Raw genomic sequence first — 24,583 nt, 5'->3', positions numbered from 1 at the left:
CCTGGAAGGTGGTCCATGTGCCAATGAAAAAGACGTATTCTGCAGCTGTTGGATGAAGTTTTCTCCAAATGTCTGGGTACATTTGCTCAGTGGTGTGCTTCAACTTTGTCTTCTCTGATCTCTTTTTGTCTAATTGTCCATTGACAGTGTGGGGTGTTGATGTTCCATACTATTACTGTGTTGGAGTTTGTCTCCCCTTAGAACCAATAAATTTGATACATACATATATGATATGTATTATATACATACATATAGTCTTAGATGCATATATACTTACGACTGCTATCTTAATCCTTTCATCAATATATAATGTCCTTATTAGTCTTATTTTACCATTTTAAGTTAAAATCTGTTTCTGAGTATAACTATTCATGCTTACACTGGGCTTCTATTTGGCTGGTATCTTTTTTTCTAGCCTTTCATCTTTAGTCTATGTATTTTTACGTGTAAAGTGAACTTCCTATAGGAAGCCCATAGCTGGGTCTTGCTTTTTTTTTTAGGCATTCAGCCAAACTATATCTTGAGTAAAGAATGACTAACATTTCATGTTAGTGATGATTAAGAGCTTGTGCCTGTCATTTTGTTGATGGGTTGCTAATTGTTGGTGAATGTTAGTGTCATATGTTTTTATAATATTTACATCTAAATTAGGATTCCTTCCAGGATTTCTTAAGGCTGGTGTTATAAGATTGTTTGTCTCAGAAATGCTTTTTTCTTTCACTTCAAAAGGATTGTTTCACTGTATATAATCTTGGTTGGAGGCTTTTTTTTTGGGGGGGGGGGGCGGGGTAACCTCTAAAGCCCTCTCAGTTCTATTTTAGCCTGTAGTTTTCTGCTGAGAAGATGGCTGCTAGTCTAATGGGTTTTCCTTTGCATGAAACTTGACACATTTTTCTAACCATCTTTAGGATTCTCTTTGCCCTTACCTGCTTCTCTGTATCCAATATGCCTTGGAGAAGGTCTTTTTGTTATTGTTGTTATCTGCTAGAGGCCCTGTAAACTTGTTGCTTGGCTGCTCATCTCGTTTAAGACTTGAGAGGTTTTCAGCTGTTGCTTCATTTAGTAAGCTCCCAATGCATTTTTCCTTCTCTTCTGCCTCAGGAATTCATTTAATATGAATATTTATTTCCTTGGTGGTAAATCATTTTATATAGGCATTCTTCATTCTTTTACAATCTTCTTTTTTTTTTGGTATTTTTATCTGGGTTATTAGAAAAGTCTTACCCTCCAGATCAGAAATTCTTGATCTGTTCTCTAGAACTCTTAAGAAAAATCTTTATTGATCGAAGTATTCATCTCTAAAACTCCTGTTATTTGTCTCCTTAATGAATTTCACATTCATATCTATCTGTATTCTCTTGCATTGTATTGTTTTCCCTAAGATCATCATTTCAAATTCTATTTAAGGCATTTCCGATTTCCTTCAAATCAGGATCTGTTTGTGGAGTACTGTGTGTTCTTTCGGAAGTGCCATGTTTCTTCCCTAATTCCCTTGTCCCTGCATTGAAAAACCTGAATCTGGTAGAACAGTCTGCTCTTCATGGAGGAGGTTATAATGGAAAAGAGTTCAATTCACATGAAATGAAGGATGTAATTTGCTAGTTGCTTTGATTTTGGTTTAATCAGTGGGCCAGATGGGGGGTTGTCAGGTCACCAAGCAATGTGTTCTCACTAGGTAGTTCTTGTGGAGGGTTGACTAAATCATGCTGAGGACCAGCCACTCTGTTTCCTGGCTCATCCTGTGATTCTTTCTCTGCGCATGCCCCAGCACTGTCACCATCCCCAGCCTCACCTGTTGGTCAAACCAATGGATGCACATGATTTTAGACCATGAACCTCCAAAAACTGAAGCCAAAATCATGTTCCCTTGTAAGAATTTAGGGTCGGGGTTAGGGTTAGGTACTTGGATAATGAAAAGCTGATGAATATAGCCGTCTCCTATGCAGAGGCAGGAAACTCAAGGGTCTTGTTAAGAGTGAGGAGCCTTCTGCTAAAGAGAAAGTGAGAAGAAGCTGAAAATACAACAGCAACGTGATCCGCTCATGCTTTCTAAAGCTCTGTCTGTGGCTGGGGAGTGATGCGAGGGTAGCTGAAGAGCCAGTTCAACTGCCTGGTGGTGGGAGCCTTTGTTTTCCTCCTCCTGTCATGAAACCTCTTTCCAGTAGCTTCTGGAATACATGGAGAGTTCAAAAAGTGGCCTGCCTCACAGCAAGCATGTATTATGTGATATATTATTCATGAGATGTGTATTATCCAATTAAAAGGTGATACGTGACATATTATCCATATGTCTTATATGGGACATATCCATATGTCCCATTGACCATATTATCCTACAAAATACCCCAAATGGCTCATTATTAAGGATTATAGTCTTAGAAATGATCTCCCTAGGGCTGGTGTGATGGCTCAACAGGCTAATCCTGCACTTCAAAGCATTGGCATCCCCTATGGGCACTGGTTTGTGTCCTGGCTGCCCCACTTCCCATGCAGCTCCCTGCTTGTGGCCTAGGAAAGCAGTCCAGGATGGTCCAAAGCCTTGTGACCCAGCATGCATGTGGGAGACCTGGAGGAAACTCCTGGCTTCTGGCTTAGGTTCAGCTCAGCTTCAGCTGTTGGTCGTTTGGGGAGTGAACCAGCAGACAGAATCTTTGTTTCTCCTTCTCTGTAATTTTCTTTCCAATTAAAAAAAAAATCATCTCCCCTAGGCCTCTAGTATCTTTAACTATAAAACAATAAAGACTTATGATCTAGCTTGTAAGTGTGAGAAGTGTTTCAAATGAGCCCATGTATCTCAACAGGTTCCCCCAATGCTGGTTGGCTGAAAGGTGAATTTTTAGAGTGGAGAGACATGTCTTCCATCTGTTGGTTCAATTCCCAAATGGCTAGAACAGTCAGACCTGAGTCAGTCTTGAGCCCAGAACTTCTTCTGGGTCCCTCACTTGGGTACAGGGTCCCCAAAGTTTGAGTCATCCTCGGCTACTTTCCCAGACTGTAAGCAGGGAACTAGACTGGAGGATGATAGGGTTCCTCTCTATCATGTCTCTAGAGATCTGGGTGATCAGAATTTCAAAGAGGGAAAGGACTTCCAACCACCTGTTTGCTCCCAAAAGAGCTGCTGAAGCCAGAGCTGGGCAGTCTGAAGCCAGGAGCCCAGACTTTCTTATAAAAGTCTCCTCCAATGACTGTGCAGTTTCCAATGTATGTGCAATGTAAGGACTTGGGCCATCTTCCACTCTATGCTAGGTCATAGCCAGGGAGCTGGAATGGAAGTGGAGCAGCTGGTACACAAACTGGCATCCATAGGATATGCTGGCACAATATCTGGAGGATTAGCATGAAATTTCACTGTACTGACTGGCCCCTTGCTTTAATTTTTTAATGATTAATTTTATTTATTTGAAGACTTGTTTAGAAGGAGAATGAATGGTCCGTCCACTTGCTTGCTCCAGAAGCCTGGAGCTCCATTGTTATCTCCTGTGTGGGTGACAGGAGTCCAAGCACATTGGCCATCTTCTACTGCTTTCCTGGGCATATTAGCAGGGAGCTGGAAGGGAAGTAGAGCATCAGGACTTACATTGGTACGCCTGTGCATATCAGCTTTGTAAGTGGTAGCTTATCCCAGTTGCCCTCGGGCCACTTCCTAAAACCTCTATGCTTTTAATTTTTGTTTGCATTATATTTGAAAGGCAGAGAGACCAATAATTTCCATCTGCTGTTTAACTTTCTAGAAGCCTGTAGTAGATAGGGCTTGGCCAAGACAACATAGGGATACCAGCACTCAATCCAGATATGCCACATGGGTTGCAGGCACCTATACTCTTAAACAGGAAGCTGGATTGGAAGTGGATAGCTGAGACTCAAACTGGGCATTCCAACACAGGATTCAGGAGTCCCAAGTCATGACTTAACCAATGTACCAAATGCTTGCCTGAGCTGTTTTAGCCTGAAACTAAAACTGTGGTAGATGGATAAAACTGCTGCCTGCCAGGGCCATGACATTAACTAGCACACAAGAGAACCATATCTGGAGGTAGATTCTGTGGGGGATTTGGGCCAAACCCTGCGGAAATACTAGCCCCATTGATTAGCTAATAAGTTGAGGAGGTGATGGACTAAGCTAGGTGTGACCAAGGAGCCTGCCATCACTCACGGGTAAAGGAACCGATAATAGTCTGGACTGGTCAGGGCAGCAGCACCTGAATGTGCATCCTAAATGGGGTGTGGGGTGGGGTGGGCTGCAACATTCACCAGCTCATACAAGGCCAAATGGAAGGCCAGACTATCCCTGACACTGGCGTAAAACCCACTGGCATTTACGAGAACTGGGTTTGGGAGTAGGTCAAGTGGAGGAACTTGGGAAACTCCCCTGGTGGGTCATAGCTCCCACTGTGAACATGTGGTCCAAACCTGGGGGTCAGACAAGCTGGGCAAACTAGCTCCAATGGCTGGTTAATGTGTGGGTTGGTAATGGAACAGGGTGGATGAAGCAGGACTGAGCTAACCTTAGCCCACAAGCAAAATTAGAAATCAGGAGGGTGCACAGGTCATGCCAAGCTAGGCTCTGGCACCTACTGGTCTGCATGAGTGAGGAACGCTAAGCCATAGCATCTCAGGCAGGGGCCAGGTCAGGTGACAGGCTGTTCCAAGCTGAGTCGGAGCAACCACTGGCATGTGATCTATGGCTGGGAATAGGCCCTGTTGGGGAGCTAAGGGGACAACTACTACCTGGGTTAAGATTCCCACCAAGGAGTGTGTGGGCTGGAATGGGGGCTGTATTCTGATCTGGATATGGCTGTAGTCTCCCTTGGCACAAGTGTGGGCTGTGACTGGATGTATCAAGCCAGGCTAGACTCCAACATCCTCTGGTGTCCTGGAGGACCAGGATAGATGTAGGACGGATGAGGCTAGGTCTCAGCCCCTACTGAACCATGTGTGAGCTGTATGTGGGTATGGACGAGCCATGGCTGGGCTGAAACATCCAACAGTAAAAACCAGATTGGATTGAAGGCCAGTCAGGAAAAGTCACTGTTCCTGCTAGGACAGGAGGTGAACTGAGTAGGGTTGGCTCATGGACCCCCTGGTGTGCGTGAAATCTGGCACTGGGAGAGGTTCTGATGGAGGAGCCTGGGCAACTCCTCTGGCAGGACACAGTCCCTGCAGGTAAGCACAAGAAGCATGATAGGAAACAGCCCAGAACAGGCCAGGTGAAGTTTCCCACTGGCACACATCTGGCATGGGTCAAGGGCAGACCAGGCTGAACCAGATCACATCACCCACAGACAAACCCGAGCATCAGAACAGAGTGTGGGTTGAGCCAGATTCAGTTGCGACACAAACCAGTGCACATTATGGAATGCCAAGGTGAAGTGACCTGTACTGGATGTGACTACAGTACCCAACAGCACACGTGAGAACCAGGGAGGGAAGGGGCGGAGTCAGCAGGGGGAATATGGGGGTGTTCCCCTGCTGGTCAGCTACTCCCATTGGAGAGCATGAGCTAGGATGGGGGCAGACCAGACTAGACAGGGCTGCAACACCTGTGGGCCTCATGTGGACTAGATCAGGGGAAAGCCAGGTTGGGCTGATTGTTCCTCCTGGTGCAAACAAAAATTAGAGTGGGTGATGGTTGGTTGGGCTTAGCCACAGTATCAGCTGGCAGAAGCTGCCACTGGGGGCTAATTCTGTCAAATTACACTGCAGAACCACCTGGAGAGTGTATAATCTGGGAGTGAGAGTGGCTTAGAACGGAAATAGTGGGCTCCTTCCTCTTGGGTTACCACTCCCACTGGAGAGCACGAAACCTAGGACAGAGGCTGGGGTGTCTAGACAAAGGCATCCAACAGCATGTGTGTGGGCTGGATAGTCGGGCTAGTTGGGTTGAACTAAGCTTCAATGCCCACTGACATGTATGAGAGCTGAATGGGATGTGGGACAAACTGGACTAGTCTGCTACACATAATGGCAAGCATGGGAACCAGCGAGGGGTCAAGCCTGTTGGGGTTAACAGGGAGTCACCCTCACTAGGCTGCAGCTCCTACTGGTTTGCACGAAGGCAAAGTGTGAAGTGGGCAGGATCGGGCTGGACTGCAACACCCATTGGTTCCAGTGGAAGACAGGGCTGGCAACAGACCCAACCCAGCAATTGCAACCACCAGCTGATTGGGGTGATGGACTGTACCCAGCCCTGTACTTGCAAGTACACATAAGAATCTGGTCTGGGAATACCTTAAAATTTCTTTGAGGATCTCCCCAATCGAACTGCCAGACTCAGAACCCTAACCATGAAAAGAGGACAGAACAAATCAGTCAACTACCTCAGCCATATGCTGGCAATGAAAAACTGGGCAAACGGAGACTCTAATATGGACTATGCCAGAGGATTCCTCCGAGACCTCATCTTGCTTGGAATGGCGAGATTGGCAGCAACTCATAACCGTTGAACTATCAAAACCACTTGAGCAAGTCCCTCGGAGCATGCTCCACATTGGGGACCTGGGGTGGGTGGGAGACTGGGTGGGGCTTCTTCCTTTATCTCCCCCTTTACCCCAAATACATGACAAAAACAATGTAGAAATAATAGTCTTACCCACTTAAACTGCTTCCTGCAATGTTGCTAATGCCATGCTGGCACCAGTTTTGAGTCCCAGCTGCTCCACTTCCTATCTGCCTTCCTGCTAATGTTTGTAACAAAGCAGTGGGGGACGGCCCAAGTCTTTAAGCCTCTCCACGCAGGTGGAATTACCAGAAGCTCCTAGCCTCGGACTGGCTCAGTTCCATCTGTTGCAACCATTTGGGGAGTGAACCAACAGACAGAAAATCTCTGTAACTGTCTTTCAAATGAATAGATAAATTTTGAAAAAACAAAGTACAACTGTTTATTGTACACCACAACTCATAGAAGGCCTGTGGCAACACACATTCCTGGAGTCTGCCCAGTGTGTATGATTCTGCTGGCCCAGCTATAAGTTCCCTGGAGGCACTGCAATTATGTACCCAGAAACCACTCCACGAGAACCTGTATGAAGGTCCAGTGTGCCAAAAAGCCCCAGGTGTCTGCCAGCTGCAAGCCTTTCATATTTTGCTAGTGTCCGCTGCCTTGGTTTTCCATCTCGACTGCATTTTAGAGGCACAGAGGAATATTTTGAATGAAAAATATGAAGTCGGGTTCCTGGAGGTGGTGTCCAACGTGACAATAGTTTAAAAACTTCCCCAAGTGATCCTAAGGTCAACTAGTAGAGACTCGCTACTCTAGAAGATAAGCCACTTAACTTCTCAAACACTAGGTAGTCCCTCAAACCCTGGACAGAGGGTGATGCAGGCAACTTCTGGGGCATTGTTGCAGAATATACACAGCAACTTAGACTCAACTAACCTGCAGCTGTATCTTCTGTGAATCTAGATCTTCTTGCCTTAGAGAAAAGTAACCGTAAAAAACTGAATTCATGCTTCAATTCACGCTGGGAGAGAAGTGTCATTTCATAAAGGTTTACTGGAGTGGTATTAGGAGAACTAAAGAAAGAAAAACACAGGCTCTTTTCCTTGGTACTGGGACTCTTACCAGTTCAGCTATGGGATTGCCTTTTTAAAAAAAGACTTGATTCATGCATAAAAAGCAAAGTGAGAGCACCTCACTCTGCTGGGTCACTCTCTGAATCACCACAGTGACCTGAGCATGGACAGGGCAGAGCCAGGAGCTTCGTTCAGGTTTCCTACGTGGACGGCAGGGACCTGAGGACTTGGGCCATCTCGTCCTGCTATCCCAGGCATATTAGCAGGGAGCTGGAGGTGATGTGTCAGGGTTGGGACTTGAGCCTGCTGCTCCTATGGGATGCCAGCATCACAAGTGGTGGTTGAACTAGTTGCACCACGACACAAGTTCCGGGTGTTATGGTGCCTGACTGAAAATAGCCTGCCACTTTCATCAACGAAATCATTTTACTTTTCTTAAAAAACTTTAGGTTTAATTAAATAGAAGTCATTTAAGGGGGCCAATGCAGTTGGCATTGCAGGCTAACCCTCCACCTGTGGCACTGGTATCTTATTTAGGGGGTCAGTTCAAGTTCCAGCTGCTATACCTCCTATTTAGTTCCCTGCTAATGGCCTGGGAAAGCAACAGAGGGTGGCTACAGGGCTATTCCTGCCCTAATTTGGAGACCTAGAAGCTCCTTGCTTCTGACCAGCCCAGGTTCAGCCAACATGGCCACTTGGACATGGATAGCAGATTAATTTTCTTTCCTTCTGTAACTCTTTGAAGTAAGATCTTTCTGCATCAACTAGAATAATGATTTACTCATGTACCTCTGGGTTCTTTATGTCCCTGTCCAAGACTTGTGCTGACTTGTCCTATCACATTTCCAAGCAGGTGGTAAGTTATTTAGATGTCAAAGGTTAGTTGCCTTTATAAAGCTTACCAATCGCTGGGAGAGGTCAGACTCTTAAGTGCCTGAGCACCTGGCTGGCCTTAGCCCTTGGCAATGCGGAGCACTGAAACCTTCTAAGCAAGGTACGATTTCAAACGCAATTTCTGTGACAACATGGAGAGTGCATTCAAAGGCATAACCTTGCAGTAAGAAGAGGGCGGTGTTACACAGCAAGTTAAGCTGCTGCCTGTGACTGCCTGTGATCCCCCATGGCTGTGCCCACGAGATCCCTGGTTTCAGCTTGGCCTAATCCCAACCACGACAGCCAATTGTGCAGTGATCCAGTCAGTGTATGAAAGATGTAGCTCTGCCTTTCAAACAAAATTAAAACAAGAGTTGGGTAGTTGCAGGCACAAAAACCCAGCTGGGTTGGAGGGAGAACTAAGGAGTTAAGGTGACTATGCAGAGAGGGGAGAAAGAGGGAATGACTTGGATTAGTCTTGCGCATTATGTGTTTGGGAAGGAAGAAAAGGCTTTGAAGGGGCATAGGATACATTTGAGTAAGGTGATGGTTTGCGATTCTTGTGAACAAACAAGGTAGGGTGATGGAAAAAGTGGATTATATAGATCAAGAACTAAGGCTAACCCTGAGTTAGAGAGAGGGACTTGGGAGCTGCCTGTGTAAACACGGAGGGCCATGGAGCTAAAACTTGGGAAGGACTAGAGGTCACCTGCTCTATTTAGCTACTGTAATACAACTAAGTCAACAATGTGAAAAGGGGTGGGGGGAAGCCCTGTTTCTGATGCTGTGGGCTCCGGAGCCCACCTACGGATAGGGTCTTTTATCAGACTCTAGTACACAGCAGCTCTGGAAAGTCAAGATCAAAAAAAAAAAAAAAGAGGCAGGCAAGGGGGGAGCAGGGCCTTGGGTGCCTGGGGGATATCGCCTTGCCTCGTTGGGAATGAAAAATACTGCATGCTTTCCAACAGATCATATGATTCATAAAACCCAAGAATACTCTAAAAGTTACAAATCACTTAAGTTTTGATCTTGCAGTCTATTCCCTAGATTTGGATTTTTTTAAAAAATTGATCACTGTTTGCTGTAAAGATCTACAATGCTTCTTGATGCTTGAAAGTAAGGAATGAGCTGACTGGGATCAGAGAGCTGAGGTTGTATAGCCAGAGGAATGTGGTGCTGATCCTGAGCTCTGCAGGAGTCTGTAGTTTTCATCCTGAGAGAACAGGGTAACTTTAAAAAGTACTTAAATGTTACTTTTTTGAGGTAAAAACTATGAGGTGATCTCCAAACGTGTTTAAGCTGTGGTCAGTTTATGCTAAGGTAGCAACCCTCCAGTTGACTGGCAGGTGCCACACTGAAAAGTTTGGAAGTATCAAAATTAACAATAAGCTTATTTTCATAAGAGTTTCTGAAATTCACACGTTTTCTTGATATTCTGTGAACTCGTGAAGGCCCCTTGTGTTCCCCATTATTCACTTTCAAAGAAACAAAGCCACAAGAAAAAATATGCCAGGTGAATAAGAGTTCCTGGAAGAAAATAATTACTTCATCACACAAAGTCTTTACAACATTATATTTCATAAAAGACAATGATAAAAAAGTACAAACATCTCCATGAGAAGCAAAAAAAATATGAGTACAAGAAATTACTAGCATTTATTTCAGTGCATGTATGTAGAAGTCTTTCATATTTTAATAAATAAAATCTTAAGTACAACTCCTCTTTCTGATAAACGCTATGACCATTTTAGTTCTCTCAACTGGCATATTTGCAAATCCAAGGCAATAAATCTAGAGTATTTATCTGAAAAGTACAGAAACGTAACAGGCAAGCAAAGGTAAAATGAGACAAAAATCTGCTTTCACTTTAAGGAAGCCTCCAAAAGGAGACACTGTATCGGATATTTTCCCATTTTGTATTAAAATATCAGTATCTTGGCTGGGAAAGGTTTTAATACATAGTTTTGTCTTTAAATAATATGGTAAAGATTTCATACAAACAACCTCTTCACAATATACAAACTTAAATTTTACTAATCGATACATCCTAGCCTTAAGACTCAAATGACTCCCTCCACTATGCATCAGAAACAACCTACAGCTAACGTATGCACTCCCCCCTCCCTTCTTGTACTAACAGACCCATCAACCATTATGTCCCTAGCTGAAAGGCACTACATAACTTTCCTCATAGTGCCACAAGGACCTAATAGCTCTAAGTCACCACATAATAGGTTTCTTGACCTTGACACTAGGAAATATAACATGTTATCAGATATCTTTATAATTGCAGAAGGGTCTCGCTTAGCTTCTTCAGAAATGAAAAACATACCTGGCACTTCACCTGACAATAGACGATCAATATTATCAAATCCATTCTTTGTACTTATAATGCATTTGTTACTCTTTTTGGAATAGATTTACTGTATACAATGAAGACAGCTGGGTAAAGCTTTGTCGCTCTTAACGGAAACATGTGAAGGTCACTCTACACAAAACTTTCAAGTTTGCACTTAAAGTAAATCAAACACAAAGCAAACTGGTGAGGTGGTTTTCACAGGATAGATTCTATTAAACAGAAAAATACTGATGTCCCATTCTGAAAGATGTCATTAACCCTCCTCCCCCCCCCCAAGAAAATAAGGCAAACACTAATGGTGTTTTCCTGGCACTGCAAAATGCATAATAAAATTAAAAATACCAAAAGTGCACAGCTCCTCCTGACAGGGAGAGAGTGTACTTCCCTATGAGGATTCGGAAGAGTCTGGGTCTGGCCCCATGGAGACCTTGGCAGTCCCACCGGGTCATTCTGCTCCTATGCCCCGACTGTCTTGGCAGTGGTCAACAAGCGCTAACACTCCCATTTTTTCTCACCAAATTACACTACATGTGATGAGACAGAAAACGGACACACAAATTAAATGCTGGTATCTTAATTTTGAGAAGGTTTGATTTTTTCACTAAAATTTGAACATGAACAGAGGTTATTAGTTTTCTGAAAGAATAGGAATTTCCACATATTATTTGGTTTGTGGTAATTTCTTACAACTGCCATAGAAAATGATTATTATATTTGCCTCATGTTGCAGTTTTAAGTTTTTAGTTTAATTACTCAAGAGGCAAATGTTATCCAAAACAGCTCATACAGATTTCTATTTTTCATTATTGCTGATTCACTTCAGATACAATTTGAAATATATATTTCAAATATTAACTTTGAAGTGTTTGGTTTTGTCATGGAAAGCATCTGATACCAAGAATGTCACATGACCAGACTTGTTTTCTGAAGTGCTGAGTGCACTTCAGTAACTTCAAGTGTTTTAAGATAGTATATTTTAGCGAGGACAGTTCAATAACATCAGATCTTAAAAGTGAAATTTTTTTCGTAATTTGAAAACTGGTTGACATTTAAAGGTTCTTTCCAAAAGCGAAATTCTGTAAATTGGATAATTAAATGCCTAGCGAGAACAAATTTTATCTTCTTAAAACTGAGCATTTCTTATCTAATAGTGTTTGAATATTGTTAAATATGGAGTTTCCCCTAGTTCGATCTTAAACAACAACAAAAAGCTAAGAAGTTTTTGGCTTTTGAACTAAAAATGGTAAGTGTTCACTATGAATTGAAAAAAATATATACAAACATGACCTTGGGAACACCTGGTTCGAGGCACAAAATCCCTGATGTAAAACCAGAGGTACAGGAGACATTTAACACAGAGGTCCTTTATATCAGGTCACATCACAACTTTTAGGATTTTCTTGGTAATACTCATGCATAAATGATATGATTGTGATTCAGCAAAATCTGATGGGATTGCAAGCAAGGAAAATAAAAAAATAGGTAATCCTGGTAGGATTAAAAGCTGGTAGGAAGAAAAGCTTTTTAAGTCTTTTCTTCTTTCCCTTTAAAGCCCTAAGAAAGCGTGACTTCTCTGAAGGTCTAAAGCTCCAAACTAGTTGAACAGTTTACTATATTAGCTGGTTGTCAGTTATTGACAGTTCCTTCATTTCACACAAGGGTTAACCTCTGTTGAGTGACATAAATTTAGTGGTCTTCTTCATGCAATTAAAAAAAAAAATCTATAAAAGTCCAATAAAGGCATAGCTGATTACATGCAAAACTGCAACACATTTTTCAACAACAATCTGAACACTAATTTACATCACATATGTACAAAATGTTTAAACGGAAATAAAAGCATTCTCTTAAATTATAGATTTCAGTATAAAAATGTTCTTTGTAGGGAGCTCTCAACTTCCGATCTTAAGCAAAGGCTTCTGGGTTTGCAGTGCTCACCATGGGGGTATGCCCCGGGGAGGAAGGAGGGCGACTGGATCCAGGTGCAGGCTGTTAAGTGCCAGGAGGACCGCGGCTCTTGTCCCTCGTCCGAGGACAGGGTGCTGACACGTGCACCCCGAGAAAGTGCACAGCACACTCAGGTTCCAGCAGTGTGTTCTGGCTGGCCAGGAGGGCAACGCTTTCTAATAGTCTTCGATTGGTGCTAACTCTGGCATGAGGTTTACAGATATATTCGTATACAATCTGTCAACCAGAATTGTTGGCGAATATATTAAATTGTTCAGCCCATCGATGTACTGGCGCTCTTTAGAATATCTTAGTAACTTATACCTGTAGCATTAGAGGAAAGACAAGAAACATGTTCAAAATGGATGCGTTCTATGTCATCTTACAATGAAGGCAGTTAAAGCTCTCTGCCATTTGTGGCTCTCAGTCATAAATCTTTTGAATTATGACTCTGAGTTAGTGACCGGTCAAAAGCTGTCACATGAAATTTTGCATTCTAACTTCTACCTCCCTTAAGAAATAACTACCTTCTGCAATCAAATGATCCCAATGAGACCATGCTGCTCAGTGAGCAGTCAGTCCCAAAAGGACAAATATCATATGCTGTCAGACAGAAGGCAAAGGTCAGTAGCCCTTTCAGTACCGTTCTTGCTACATCACAACTGGTTTGGTATTTTCATTCAAAAGTTTTTATTTTCTCACTGACCGTTCACATAATAGCATCATTTGCTTCATGAAGGTCTTTGATTTTCTGTTTCTTCAGTGACACAATGGTCAGTAGCATGTTATTTAATTTCATATTGTAAATTTTCCATTTTTCTTATGGCTTTTCATTTAAGGGGATATACAGTAACTGTGTAGTAGAGACTGTCACATCCAGATGTGAAGATACAATGCAGTGTGCATCTCTACTTCCAAATCAAAGGTGGACTCCCAATGAAACTGTTGGATGCATCTTAAATAGGATGCTGGGCTCTCTGCCATTGGCCAAGCCCACAATGTCAAGATACTTAAATAGTAGAATTACAGACTTACAACTGATTATGAAGGACTATACTATTCTAATGACATGGTGGAAATTATGGGGGGTGGGACTTTGGGGAGGAGTGAAGGGAAAACCCAATGGGACAATAAAATTTTTTTAAAAGACATGTATTAAGAAAATGCTTTTTTATAGCCACTTTTGGATACACCAGGCAAAGCCATCCCATATGGGTGTTGCTCTACTTCCAGTCCAGCTCCTGGATAATGGCCTGGGTAAAGCAGTGGGCCCCTCGAACCACACAGGGGACCTGGAATGCTCTTGCCTTCATCAGGCCCAGCACTGCCCCTTGCACCCTTCCAGGGAGTGAATGACCTCTAGTTCACAGATACACAACTTCTCTGCCTGATATAACATTAAGTAAATCTTTAACTATTTGGAGAGTTTTTTGTTTTAAGTTTGAATATGGCCATGTTGAAGAATTCAGTTGATAGGGGTGGATATCTGGCTGTCTTTAAAGTGAGCACAAAAACGTTTTCCTCCCATACAAAACTTCCATTTTTTTTACAGTGTGATTTTTCACATATTAAGTAAATAGCATAAAAACCTTGTAATCAGAGATGACGTTAAACTTACCGTCCTAAAAACTGGACTTCCCCTCGATGGTGATGAGGAATAGACTTGTACTTTCCTATGTCTCCCTCTGGTCTGGTTACATTATATCCAGCATAGTGAACTCTACAATATATGGAAATGAAATAAATCTCATGTTAGAATGGATGTGAGTTAATTTTAAAATTAACAGAATATTCAAACATGTAAACTTCCAATAACTTCAGAAGACACTCAATGGGAATAAAAAGTATACAACTGAATTTGGAAGTCCCAAATTCTCCATCCTTTCATGGAATACACAAGTATGACTGTAAGTAGTTGACACTGCATCATACCTGTTCCACAGGTCGTCATCTTCTCCTCCCCAGCCCCAGAAAGCATTAGGGAAGCCATTGATCTTTCTAAATTGTTCCACTGTCAGTCCACTGACACCACCAAAAAATTCTTTATATGGAAGACTGAAAGACAAAGCAGGATACATCATTCTAAAGATGAAACTAGACACACAGGAAATCAAGTTTTCAGTCTTTGCATACCTCATGAAATACAGGTCAGCCTCCCTGGTTTCCATATAAACCATTGCTGGCCAGTTGTCTGTCAAGTACACTAACCAACAAGGATGTCTCTAGAGAAACAAGTACCTGTAAACTTACAAAATGCAAAGCGAAACATTTGTACTAGAAATGCATTCGGTGCTTTAGAAGACTCAGAACTGAGTGTTCAGAAACTGTCTAATGTTTTCACAACAAAACAAACTTTCAATGTCACTTTAGGTGTTGCTAGACATAACAATTTCATTATAAACGCATTTACTAGATAGGGCACGATAAATATAAAATAAGAAAAACTCAAACATTGAATTTTTTGAAGTGACTAGCTATTATTCCTATATAATCTTATCTGTTTATACTTTAAGTTATAGATATTTAAAAATAAGCAGTATTTAGAGAAGTAACTTAAAATTTGGATTGTTTCTAACCATTCCCTAATCCAAAATCTACGCAATCTGTCCAACCATGGAGCGCCTTTAAACTACCTCTTGACTCATCCAAATTGCTCAGATAGACTGATTTTTTGATATATAAGGGAAGCCTCCCTTGACAGGCAGTCCTTCTGTGCTTCTGGGGAGTGCCATGGCCAAGCCTGCAAGGGCCAGGGCAATGTGCAGCCGCAGCAGCATCCCAAGGGAGTCAGGCTAGCACTGCAGCAAAGCTCTCAGGAAAGAAGGAATGCACTTCATTTCCTGCCAGTGATACACACTTCACTCCCTGGCGGGAAGCAATGCTGTTTGCCCACTAGAATTGTGTGACTTTAGGAACCAGATAAACCTGCGGTGGTAGGAGTGAACAATCTTGCCTTCACCCAAGAGTAGGACAGCAATAGAAGCCTAAGGCTGCACACTCTCCAGCAGACCCCTGAGGCTCAATGCTTCAGTGACGAAATGGGCAGGGGTTGCCTGGGACCCACAACGTTCTGTGTGGGTGGGGTTCTTCCCCCACCAGCTAGGGTGGCAGGAGAAATTGAGATCACTGCACAAATATGAACATACATGACATGTCTAAGTAGGCAGGCCTATCCCTTCCACTTGCTCTTCTGTGTAAATGGAAACAACTGCACGCTGTATAGAGGGAAAGCACTTGCATCAAATGAAGGGATAATAAGGAGTTGAAACGGGAAATGACAAAGCAGGAAAGACACTCCACGTGAGGACCTGTGTGTGCCAGCCAGCAGTGGTCACAATGGGCACCACTGTGGCTGAAGCTTATGCAGGGCCCAGCCCACGCTCCTCTCTGCTGCCATTCTCCTGAGCTGTGTTCCAACTTCTACATCAACTTCCCTACACTTTCCTCCTAAGCCTGAGATTTAAACAGCAGTATTTTGTTCATAATGCATCCATATTTTCAATTATGAGGATTTTAGAACTTATATCTGCATCCTTTATGACGGTTTTTAGAAAAAAAGCAGTTACCTGGCATTTAATTAGTCTCTTATGGGCTGAAAAAAAATCATTTCCAACAGTACTCAGAACCTGACTGTGAACCTAAATGACTTCCCCCAAAGTAACTGCAGACTTGAGTTCAGAGACAACAAGAAGGTTTTGTATTGAAAATGACCATGTGTGTTGAAAATGTCCAGGTGAACACAGGAGTGAGTCTTTCATTGATGCCAATTTACCCGCTCTGGTCTTAGGTCACACATGAGGCACAACTGTGTGTGAGAAGGCAACCTACTCCCTCACCCTCTTCCACTCCGTCTGCCAATGTAAACTGTTCTTTCCCAAACTTGACCTGCTTTTCTTGGTGTCAGTGAAAGTTACTGCCACAGCTCTGATGCATGCTTACATTTTACAATATCTACAGTCTGAGAATAAAAACATTTGTTTCTTGTCCCTAAAGGACAAGTCAAGCATGCACTAACACTGCAGGAGAAGAGGGTCTCCCAGCTCCGCGCCATCCCCGGGGAAGGAGGAGGGAAGGCAGAAGGAGCCCACCCGAGGTAAGCACACACAATTGGAGGGAAACCAACCTTCAGGGGACACACAACCAGCCAAACCCTGTGATTCTCAGTGTGGGAGCCATGTGCTGGATCCTCCAGCATTCCACAAGGCACCGCTTGGGCGGGTGGCAGAGCTCTCTCCAGGATGGCACCCCAGCAGGAGGTGCTGTAGTTGACGCTCTTCAACCTCCTGAGTTAGGCTTATGCTGCTACCAGTTCAGTGCTACTCACAGAACACTGGCCAAGGACAGACTGCACTACTCACATATACATGTATTTATCCAGCTTTGCGGCAAAGTGGCGCGGCATCTCTCCACAGCCGTAGTAATTGCGGTCATTTTCTGGTAGGTGATCCACGTCATGGAAGATGATGCAGTCCCAGACACTGTCTTTCATGGCCTCTTTGAAGCCCACGTTGAAGAGCATCGCCCGGTTAAAAGGCTGTGTGCCAGTCTACACAGAGCAAACCAAAGGGAGGGACAGAAATGCTGTGTCATCCTGTTATTGTCTACATCAATGTTTAACTTGCTGGGTGTCATGGCCAAATAATTATACCCAAAACATAGATAAGTAATAGACATGTGATTTTGAAATGTAGACATTGCACACTTCACTAAATAGAAAACACGCTTACTGTCCAGTGTATTAGTATATAATCACACTTATATAATTTATATTTCTACTGTGCTTCAAATATACAAACATAGGATTAGGAAAAAAATCAAAAATACACTTATTGGTAGAAGCTTTCCATACTCCACAAAGACTGAGCTAGGCAGGAAATCGAAAGGGATTTGATGATCCTTCTATATAACAAAGCAAGAACATTTAACTTAGTAAAGTTATAATAAAGACCAAAAGCATTTGAGACGAAAAAGCAACTGACATTTCTTACACAAAAACTAGCTTTATTACAGAACAATTTTATGAGACAAGAAAATGGTGTGTGTTACAGAATCCAAACGCCTGCACTGCAACCATTTTCCTTTATTTACTACTGAAAACATTATGGTATGTGGTAATAAAAGCTTCATTCTGCGTCTAAGGAGAATATAAAAGCATTTACTGATACCTTAATATTGTTCAATCATTTCTAAGATATAAAATAAAGGAGACGCACAATGTAGTCATCACTGGAATTGTCTCAAGAACCAAAACTTTAGTCCTGGGTCTTGCACTAATTTCAGGTAACAAATCACTTTTTACAGCAAATGACATGGAGACAATAAAAAGCAAGGTGAAGATAACATTGCTGTTAACATCACCTTTGGCAAACTAAGGTTTTAAAAGTTGCCACTATTTTTTTAAATTTGGAACTTAAAGGCTTACCACGTGTAAGCCATCCCCGTCCCTCAAGAGCAGTGCAGTTCAACCCTTCTGCTCACTCTGGTGGTTATCTCCACTAGGTCGGGTCATAAGAATCCTGGGATTTCTGACTTCCTTAGCTTAAGATACTGTAGTGACTTAACAGTAATGAAAGGATTGAACCACCAAATGGACTGCTGCTACTCTAATACAATCAGGTCCTAATTTTTGGTTAAATAGTTCATTAGAATTAACTAACTATTCCTTTGGGACTCAGTAAATTTTTTGTTTTCCTTCTCAAACTGGGATGAACTACAGTTCTATATAGCTTGCCTGACAGATATGCCCGAAATTGACTGACACCTGATACAAACTATCCAAGCATATCAGCTGTTGATGTCCTCCTCATTGGCCAGGCCCACTTTCCACCACTATCCTCTCTTGCTCCACCCTGAGCTGCTTCTCTGCAGACCTCCCTGAGTCCCCAAGGACTACTTCACACCTCAGACCAGCCGTGTCTGTCAGGGTGCTGCCTGACCCTCAAGGCCCATAGAAGCCATTTTTAGCGTGTGCATGACTGTGCTACACAATACCTTCTCATACTCATTCCACAATTTGGATTAAAAAAAATTCCAGAATGAAAATTACTTTTCCTTGGGGGTACGCATTTGCCCTATCAATTGGGACATCTGTATCCCATAATACCTGCATGCCCCATCAGTTTTTGGACTCCAGTCCCTGCTCTACTTTTCAATGGAAGATTCCTGCTGTAATGAGCATACAGTCTGAGAGCCGAAGGTGATGGCTCAAGCATCCCCCACACGCGAGTAGTGGATTAAAGGCTATCTTTGAGCTGCTCTCGTCCAATTCTATTTTACTCCTAATTTCATATGCAAGAATATTTTTTTCTGTCCTTTCCATACTCATTAAATCGGGACTATGATATCCTGATTCTTTCTAAAAGACTTCCTTTGTTCCTCCTCCATCATCTTTACTCCCACCTTTTTTTATGTTTGATTTTGTGTCTTATGGAGGATCCCTTCAAATTCCCTGGGAATCCTTGGAACAGGTAATATGGCACAGCAGGCTAAACCACAGTCAATTATGTCAGCAAACCACTGGTTTGTGCCCTGACTATTCCACTTCTTATCCAGTTCCCTGCTCTTGGCCTTGGAAAGCAGCATAAGACAGCCCTATCTGGGCTGCTGCCACCCGGGTGGGAAACCCAGATGAGTCTGGCTCCAGTCTGCTCCAGCACTCCCAGGCGTTGCAGCCTTCTGGGGAAATTAACCAGCAGAAGGAAATGCTCCCTCCATCTCTGTTAAACCCTGATTTAACAAAACGAACAAAATCATTAGGAAAAGACCCAATGATCGTGACTACCTATGCACCTGTTGGAAGACACTATTGCTGAGCGAATATCCTCGTAAGAAAGCAGGAGGTATGGTAAGGCACTTTAGACACACTGATAACAATATAGCTCATCCAGTGTTCTACAAGTACATAGTTCTGGAAATGGCAGTGCCGTTGATCATTCAAGCCAAAAGCCTAACGTTGATGCTTGACCTGCACCACTCATCTCTCCTATCCCATTCATCAGCAGAACACACAGCTTGGCTCTTAAAACCAACCACTGCTCACCTGCTGCCCAACTCAGCAGTCTGAATAACTGCATTCCTGGTTTCTGCTTCTGCCCCATTTTTTTTTTTTACTGAGTTAAGCTGAGTCATTCCTCTACTCAAAACCCTCCAGCATCCCTGTCTCATTCCATTTCTCTGGTTTCCTCCCTGGTGTCCTCACCAAACCCTCTACTCCAACATGGCTATGGTTCTCCTGTCCACCCAGAGCACAGTGCCCTGACAGTGGTGTGGCTAGATCCTCTGTGTCACTCCAGGCTGCTCTGACCTCCCCATGGAAAGACCTTCCCCATGGGGAAGTGCTCAGTATAACAGCACTCTCTCTGCCCTCCCTTTGCCCTGAGATCTACCTGACAGATCATGTCATTATTTATCATCCATTTCCTTAACAGACAGGAGGCAGCCTTCTCATGTCTGTTCACCACATGAACCCCTTGACTGAATGAACAAAAGCAAGCTGCAGCGGGGTGGCAAGTGAGGAATCAGCTTTTCCTTAGAGACAGAGATCTCTAAATACTAGATCTAGAGACTTCCCCAAGGGCTAATCTGTCTAAAGACAGCACCACTCACCACTTACCACAGGTGGGGGCTGAGGTACTTCACATCAGGAGAGCTGCCTTCAAAACGCCAGACAGGAGATGGTCTGAGGGTCCCCTAGGGTCAGCAAGCAGGAGCACTGGGCCCCCTCTCCCCACCGGGTCCTTAGGCTCATGGCACTGCTGTGTGCACAGTCAGGACTGGGTCCAGCACACAACAGAGTGACTACCCAGCAACACACGCAAAGATGAAGAAGTGGGGATCAGACTGACAAAGTTTGATTATGAAAGAATTCCCTTGGTGTAGCCCATTTGGCATCCTGCTGGGCCAGCTTTCAAGTGCTGAGATGTGCAATCAACTGCAGAGTCGCCCAATATGAACACAAGGGCCTAGATGAGCAGCTCTGCTAAGCAGCTGCCCTCCCCCACTGCCCCATCCCACCCTACTCCTGAACTTCCACAATGTACTGCAGTGTCTCACCCACTACCCTCTTTTTTCCTTGTGGTTTAGTAACTTAGCTTTCTTTCATCTTATTTTAGGAGTCTGGAAAGGCGAAAATATAAATCCATGCATACTCCTCCACGGTTAACCAGGATGTCTGAGCTGCTCTTCAATGGCTTCACACTTCTCCAGGCATTCCTCCAGCAGAAAAACTACTCTATTTCACAGTGATCAAGACTGAGATTCAGATGTAATAGGCTTAAAAATAAAAATATGGGTCCTAGTGACACTACCAAGACTTCAGCACCGCTGAATGTATGCAGGCAATGTGGAACTTTCAAGAGAATATGCCTTGCAAAGAGAGCACTCCTCTCCCCACATATAAAGGGAATTCAACTTTCAAAAACCACCTGGCAGTTAGTAGAAGTGACCTAGAAAGCTGTAATTATGGCTATCACGACAGACGCTAAAATTTGTTATCAGATTTAGAAAGGTCAATTTCCATATGCCCTATAAACATCAGTATATGCACAGGACATAAAACTTAAACACAAACAGATGCTACATTAAATACCAAGTGTTTTCAGGGGGAAAAAGCAAAGCAAAAAGCTAAGAGGGAGAAATTCTTTCACACAGGCATATCCAGAATACACTACAAAGAAATTGGAGAAAAATGTTAATCACTCTTAAGAATAAAACTGAACACTTTCTACCAATAAGAAGTAGGCACATCTAAAAACAAAGGCTAGGTCACTATTCTGCTATTTACCTACTGACAAGAAATAAATCCTATTACACTTTTTGGGTAAAAAAAGATTCAACAGCATGAAACGGACTAAAAATAGACTCATATCCAGGTGACACAAATAATTCAGTAAAGAAGAATCTTTGATAAATGATCACGGTACAACTCCCAGCCATAAGCAAAAAACAACCCAAAAAAACTTTACTCTTACTTCATACCTCTTACAAACATTAACTCAAAAAGGATTAGACAAACTTAAGATCTAAAAACTGAAGTTCAATAAAATTAAAAATGTTTCAAAAGACTATCAAGAAAACAAAAGCATACACCCATACTGAAGGTAAATGTTTGCAAAACTATTTTACAGAATACTTGTCTCAAAGAACCTTAAAAACTCATTTAAATAACAGCCCAATTTAAAAATGGGCAAAAGATTAATAGAAACTACCAACTAGATTTCATGGAAAGCAAATGTATGAAAGATGACTGCCATCCTTAATCATTAGGGAAATATATTTTAACAAAAACACAATAAGTACTAGAGACCCTTTAAACTGGCTAATATTAAAAATTACCATACCCAATGTTGGTATACAGCACTCGGAAAAGTTGGTACACAAATGAAGTCACTGTTTCCCACCCAATACAAAAACGGACTCAATTCAAGACGTAATTCTACCCAACTATGAAAGCAAGGATCAGAGTTTCTGGATAATTTTTAACACTAAATATTTTAATTAAACTATGAGCGTAAGATCTAGGGAAGGGTTAAGACCCTTGTGTCCCACATTGGACTGCCTCGACTTGATACCCAGCTATGGCTTCTGACTTCAGTTTCCCACCTGAAAAGACCCTGCAAGACAGCAGCGTTGGCTCAAGCCAGTAGGCCCTCAATACCATGTGAAAGGGCCAGACAGCATCCCAACCCAGCCCAGGGGCTGCTGTGATCCTTAAGGTAAGGAACTAGCAGATGGACCTTTCTACCTTCTCTCAGTGCTTTCCAACTTTTTAAGTTCTAGAAGACTTTTGAATCTCTTGGAAAAAAATATTCTCACCTGTTCAATGACGTAAAAGGCAAATTCCAGACGCTGTTTCTGGAGCATTGGAATGAGGTGCAAGAAAAAAATTGGAAGATGTTCATGGCGATTACGAAAAGGAATGAGAACTGCCACCTTGAAAACAAAGCAATCACATGTAAGTAAATGCACAAGCAAATCCTGCAGGTAGATATAAAAAAATTCTCGAAAACTATTGATGGTGGGCCCGGCGCCATGCCTTAGCAGCTAAAGTCCTCGCCTTGAACGCGCTGGGATCCCATATGTCCCATATGGGCACCAGTTCTAATCCCGGCAGCCCTGCTTCCCATCCAACTCCCTGCTTGTGGCCTGGGAAAGCAGTTGAGGATGGCCCAAAGCTTTGGGACCCTGCACCCATGTGGGAGACCTGGAAGAAGTTCCTGGATCCTGGCTTCAGATCGGCATAGTGAATCATCGGATGGAAGATCTTCCTCTCTGTCTCTCCTCCTCTCTGGATATCTGCCTTTCCAATAAAAATAAATAAATCTTTTAAAAAACTATTGATGGCATCCAAGTCCTACCCTTTTGGATGTTCTCACCACAGATTTGCTGCTATGATCTTGTGGGGCTGTGGAGGTATAAACAGGCCTGGAAGGCCAGTGTAAGGATTATGGTTTTTATCCTATGAACATTGTGCATGGGAAACTATTGATACATTATTAAAACATGAAAAGCCAGATTTTCTGATTACAGAGAATTGCAGTAGGAGTATGGCGAGTAGACTGGGAAGACCAAAATGCACACGGGGAGCTGACTGGGAAATTTGGGCAACTTCTAATGGAAGCTTCAACTAAGGTGAGGCAGAGAAAAGAGGCATGAGGATTTTCAAGCACATTAAGAGGTACAGTGTCAGAAGGTACAGAACTTGGAGCTTTTAAAGTAGATTACAATGAATAACTTTCTCAATTTTAAATTGGATTTAACATTTGGTTCCTGTCACGCATTTGGCAGACCTGGGTTGAGTTCCTGGCCTCTACTCCAGCCCTGACAAACATTCAAGGAGTGAACCAGCGGATGGAGCACTCAAAGTCACATTTCCACATCTACAATAACTTCCTATCTGATGAGTGACAGAAGTAAAAAGGGAAAAAGTCCAACATGATGCTTGGAACGATTGCAGATCTGCCCCACAAAATAACTCTTGGTTTAGGTGTCTGAGGAATCCTGAGGCTTCCACAGTGACAGTTCAACATCCAGGACTCCTCCACCACCACCACGAAGCAAGGATTTTCCGAGTGAGTAGGATCTTGCCTGTTGGGCCTCATTGTTGAATATGCCCATAGTTAAAATATTCAAAGAATTTCCAAATGAATACAGTTGCCAAACAAACTCACGGATCCCTAGGTTTGCTCAGGGGACTTGTGAAACGTAAAGGGTCAGCAAGGTCCAACAAAGGCAAGAACATCCACCTACCATGCACTTCACCTGAACAGCATCAGTGTGAAGACTTCTAGAAAATAAGGATTAAATTTACCCTTCCTAGCTTTATATTTAGCCATAAGTTTGCCACCTATGACAATGGCAGCAAACAAGTATTTAAAGCTGTTTAATGGCTATAGCATCCAGGTTAAAGGCAACTCTTATTAACTACATACAACAAGACTGAATGATGTATTTAACATCATAAGCATAAACCAAGCCAAAATCATAGACCCTAATACTATTCTATCCTCAATGAACCATTTAAAAGATTATTTTTTGCTTAAACAGGGAAACTGAAAATGTTATAAGAAAATAATTACCAATGTCTTGGAAAATCTAGAAAGGTTGAAATTACATTATAATAATCAATGTCTAAAATTTAATGAGACATTATCAAAGATGTTGAACGCACATAAATATCTTAAAATTTCATTGTCCATGCTACTTCTTTTGACTACAGAATGACATTCCTAATAGTTTTTAATTTATTGCTGAGGAAAAGAAGATCTCAGCATTCTGCAGTCACTTGTTTTTCAGTTTAATAGCCTTCATTTTAGGACTTTCTTTTACATGCCCTGATTTTCTATTTGAGCCATTCCTCTTTAATGCATCTCTCGTGGAACATCTGGTCATTAT

At 42.5% G+C, this 24,583-nt stretch overlaps 1 protein-coding gene across 4 annotated transcripts in view; it reads right to left on the bottom strand.

Annotated features, from left to right (window-relative positions):
* Nucleotides 1–9,950: 9,950 nt before the first annotated feature.
* Nucleotides 9,951–24,583, bottom strand: part of B4GALT6 (beta-1,4-galactosyltransferase 6) — a 57,385-nt gene continuing 42,752 nt past the window's right edge. For 3 of the 4 annotated variants that reach the window (XM_040984833.1, XM_040984834.1, XM_040984836.1), the window contains 5 exons: nucleotides 22,505–22,621; nucleotides 17,050–17,237; nucleotides 14,624–14,746; nucleotides 14,310–14,411; nucleotides 9,951–13,015 (listed from right to left, as the gene is read on the bottom strand). In XM_040984833.1, coding sequence (XP_040840767.1) covers nucleotides 12,868–13,015; nucleotides 14,310–14,411; nucleotides 14,624–14,746; nucleotides 17,050–17,237; nucleotides 22,505–22,621 — 678 coding nt within the window. In that variant the 3' untranslated portion in view covers nucleotides 9,951–12,867. The remainder of the gene's footprint in view (nucleotides 13,016–14,309; nucleotides 14,412–14,623; nucleotides 14,747–17,049; nucleotides 17,238–22,504; nucleotides 22,622–24,583) is intronic. The other variant, XM_040984835.1, reaches the window with a different exon arrangement.

The sequence above is a fragment of the Ochotona curzoniae genome, unplaced genomic scaffold, assembly GCF_017591425.1.
Source record: "Ochotona curzoniae isolate NIBS_2020 unplaced genomic scaffold, NIBS_Ocur_1.0 contig_43, whole genome shotgun sequence".
NCBI lineage: Eukaryota > Metazoa > Chordata > Mammalia > Lagomorpha > Ochotonidae > Ochotona > Ochotona curzoniae.
This window is presented reverse-complemented; position numbering and strand designations above follow the sequence as displayed.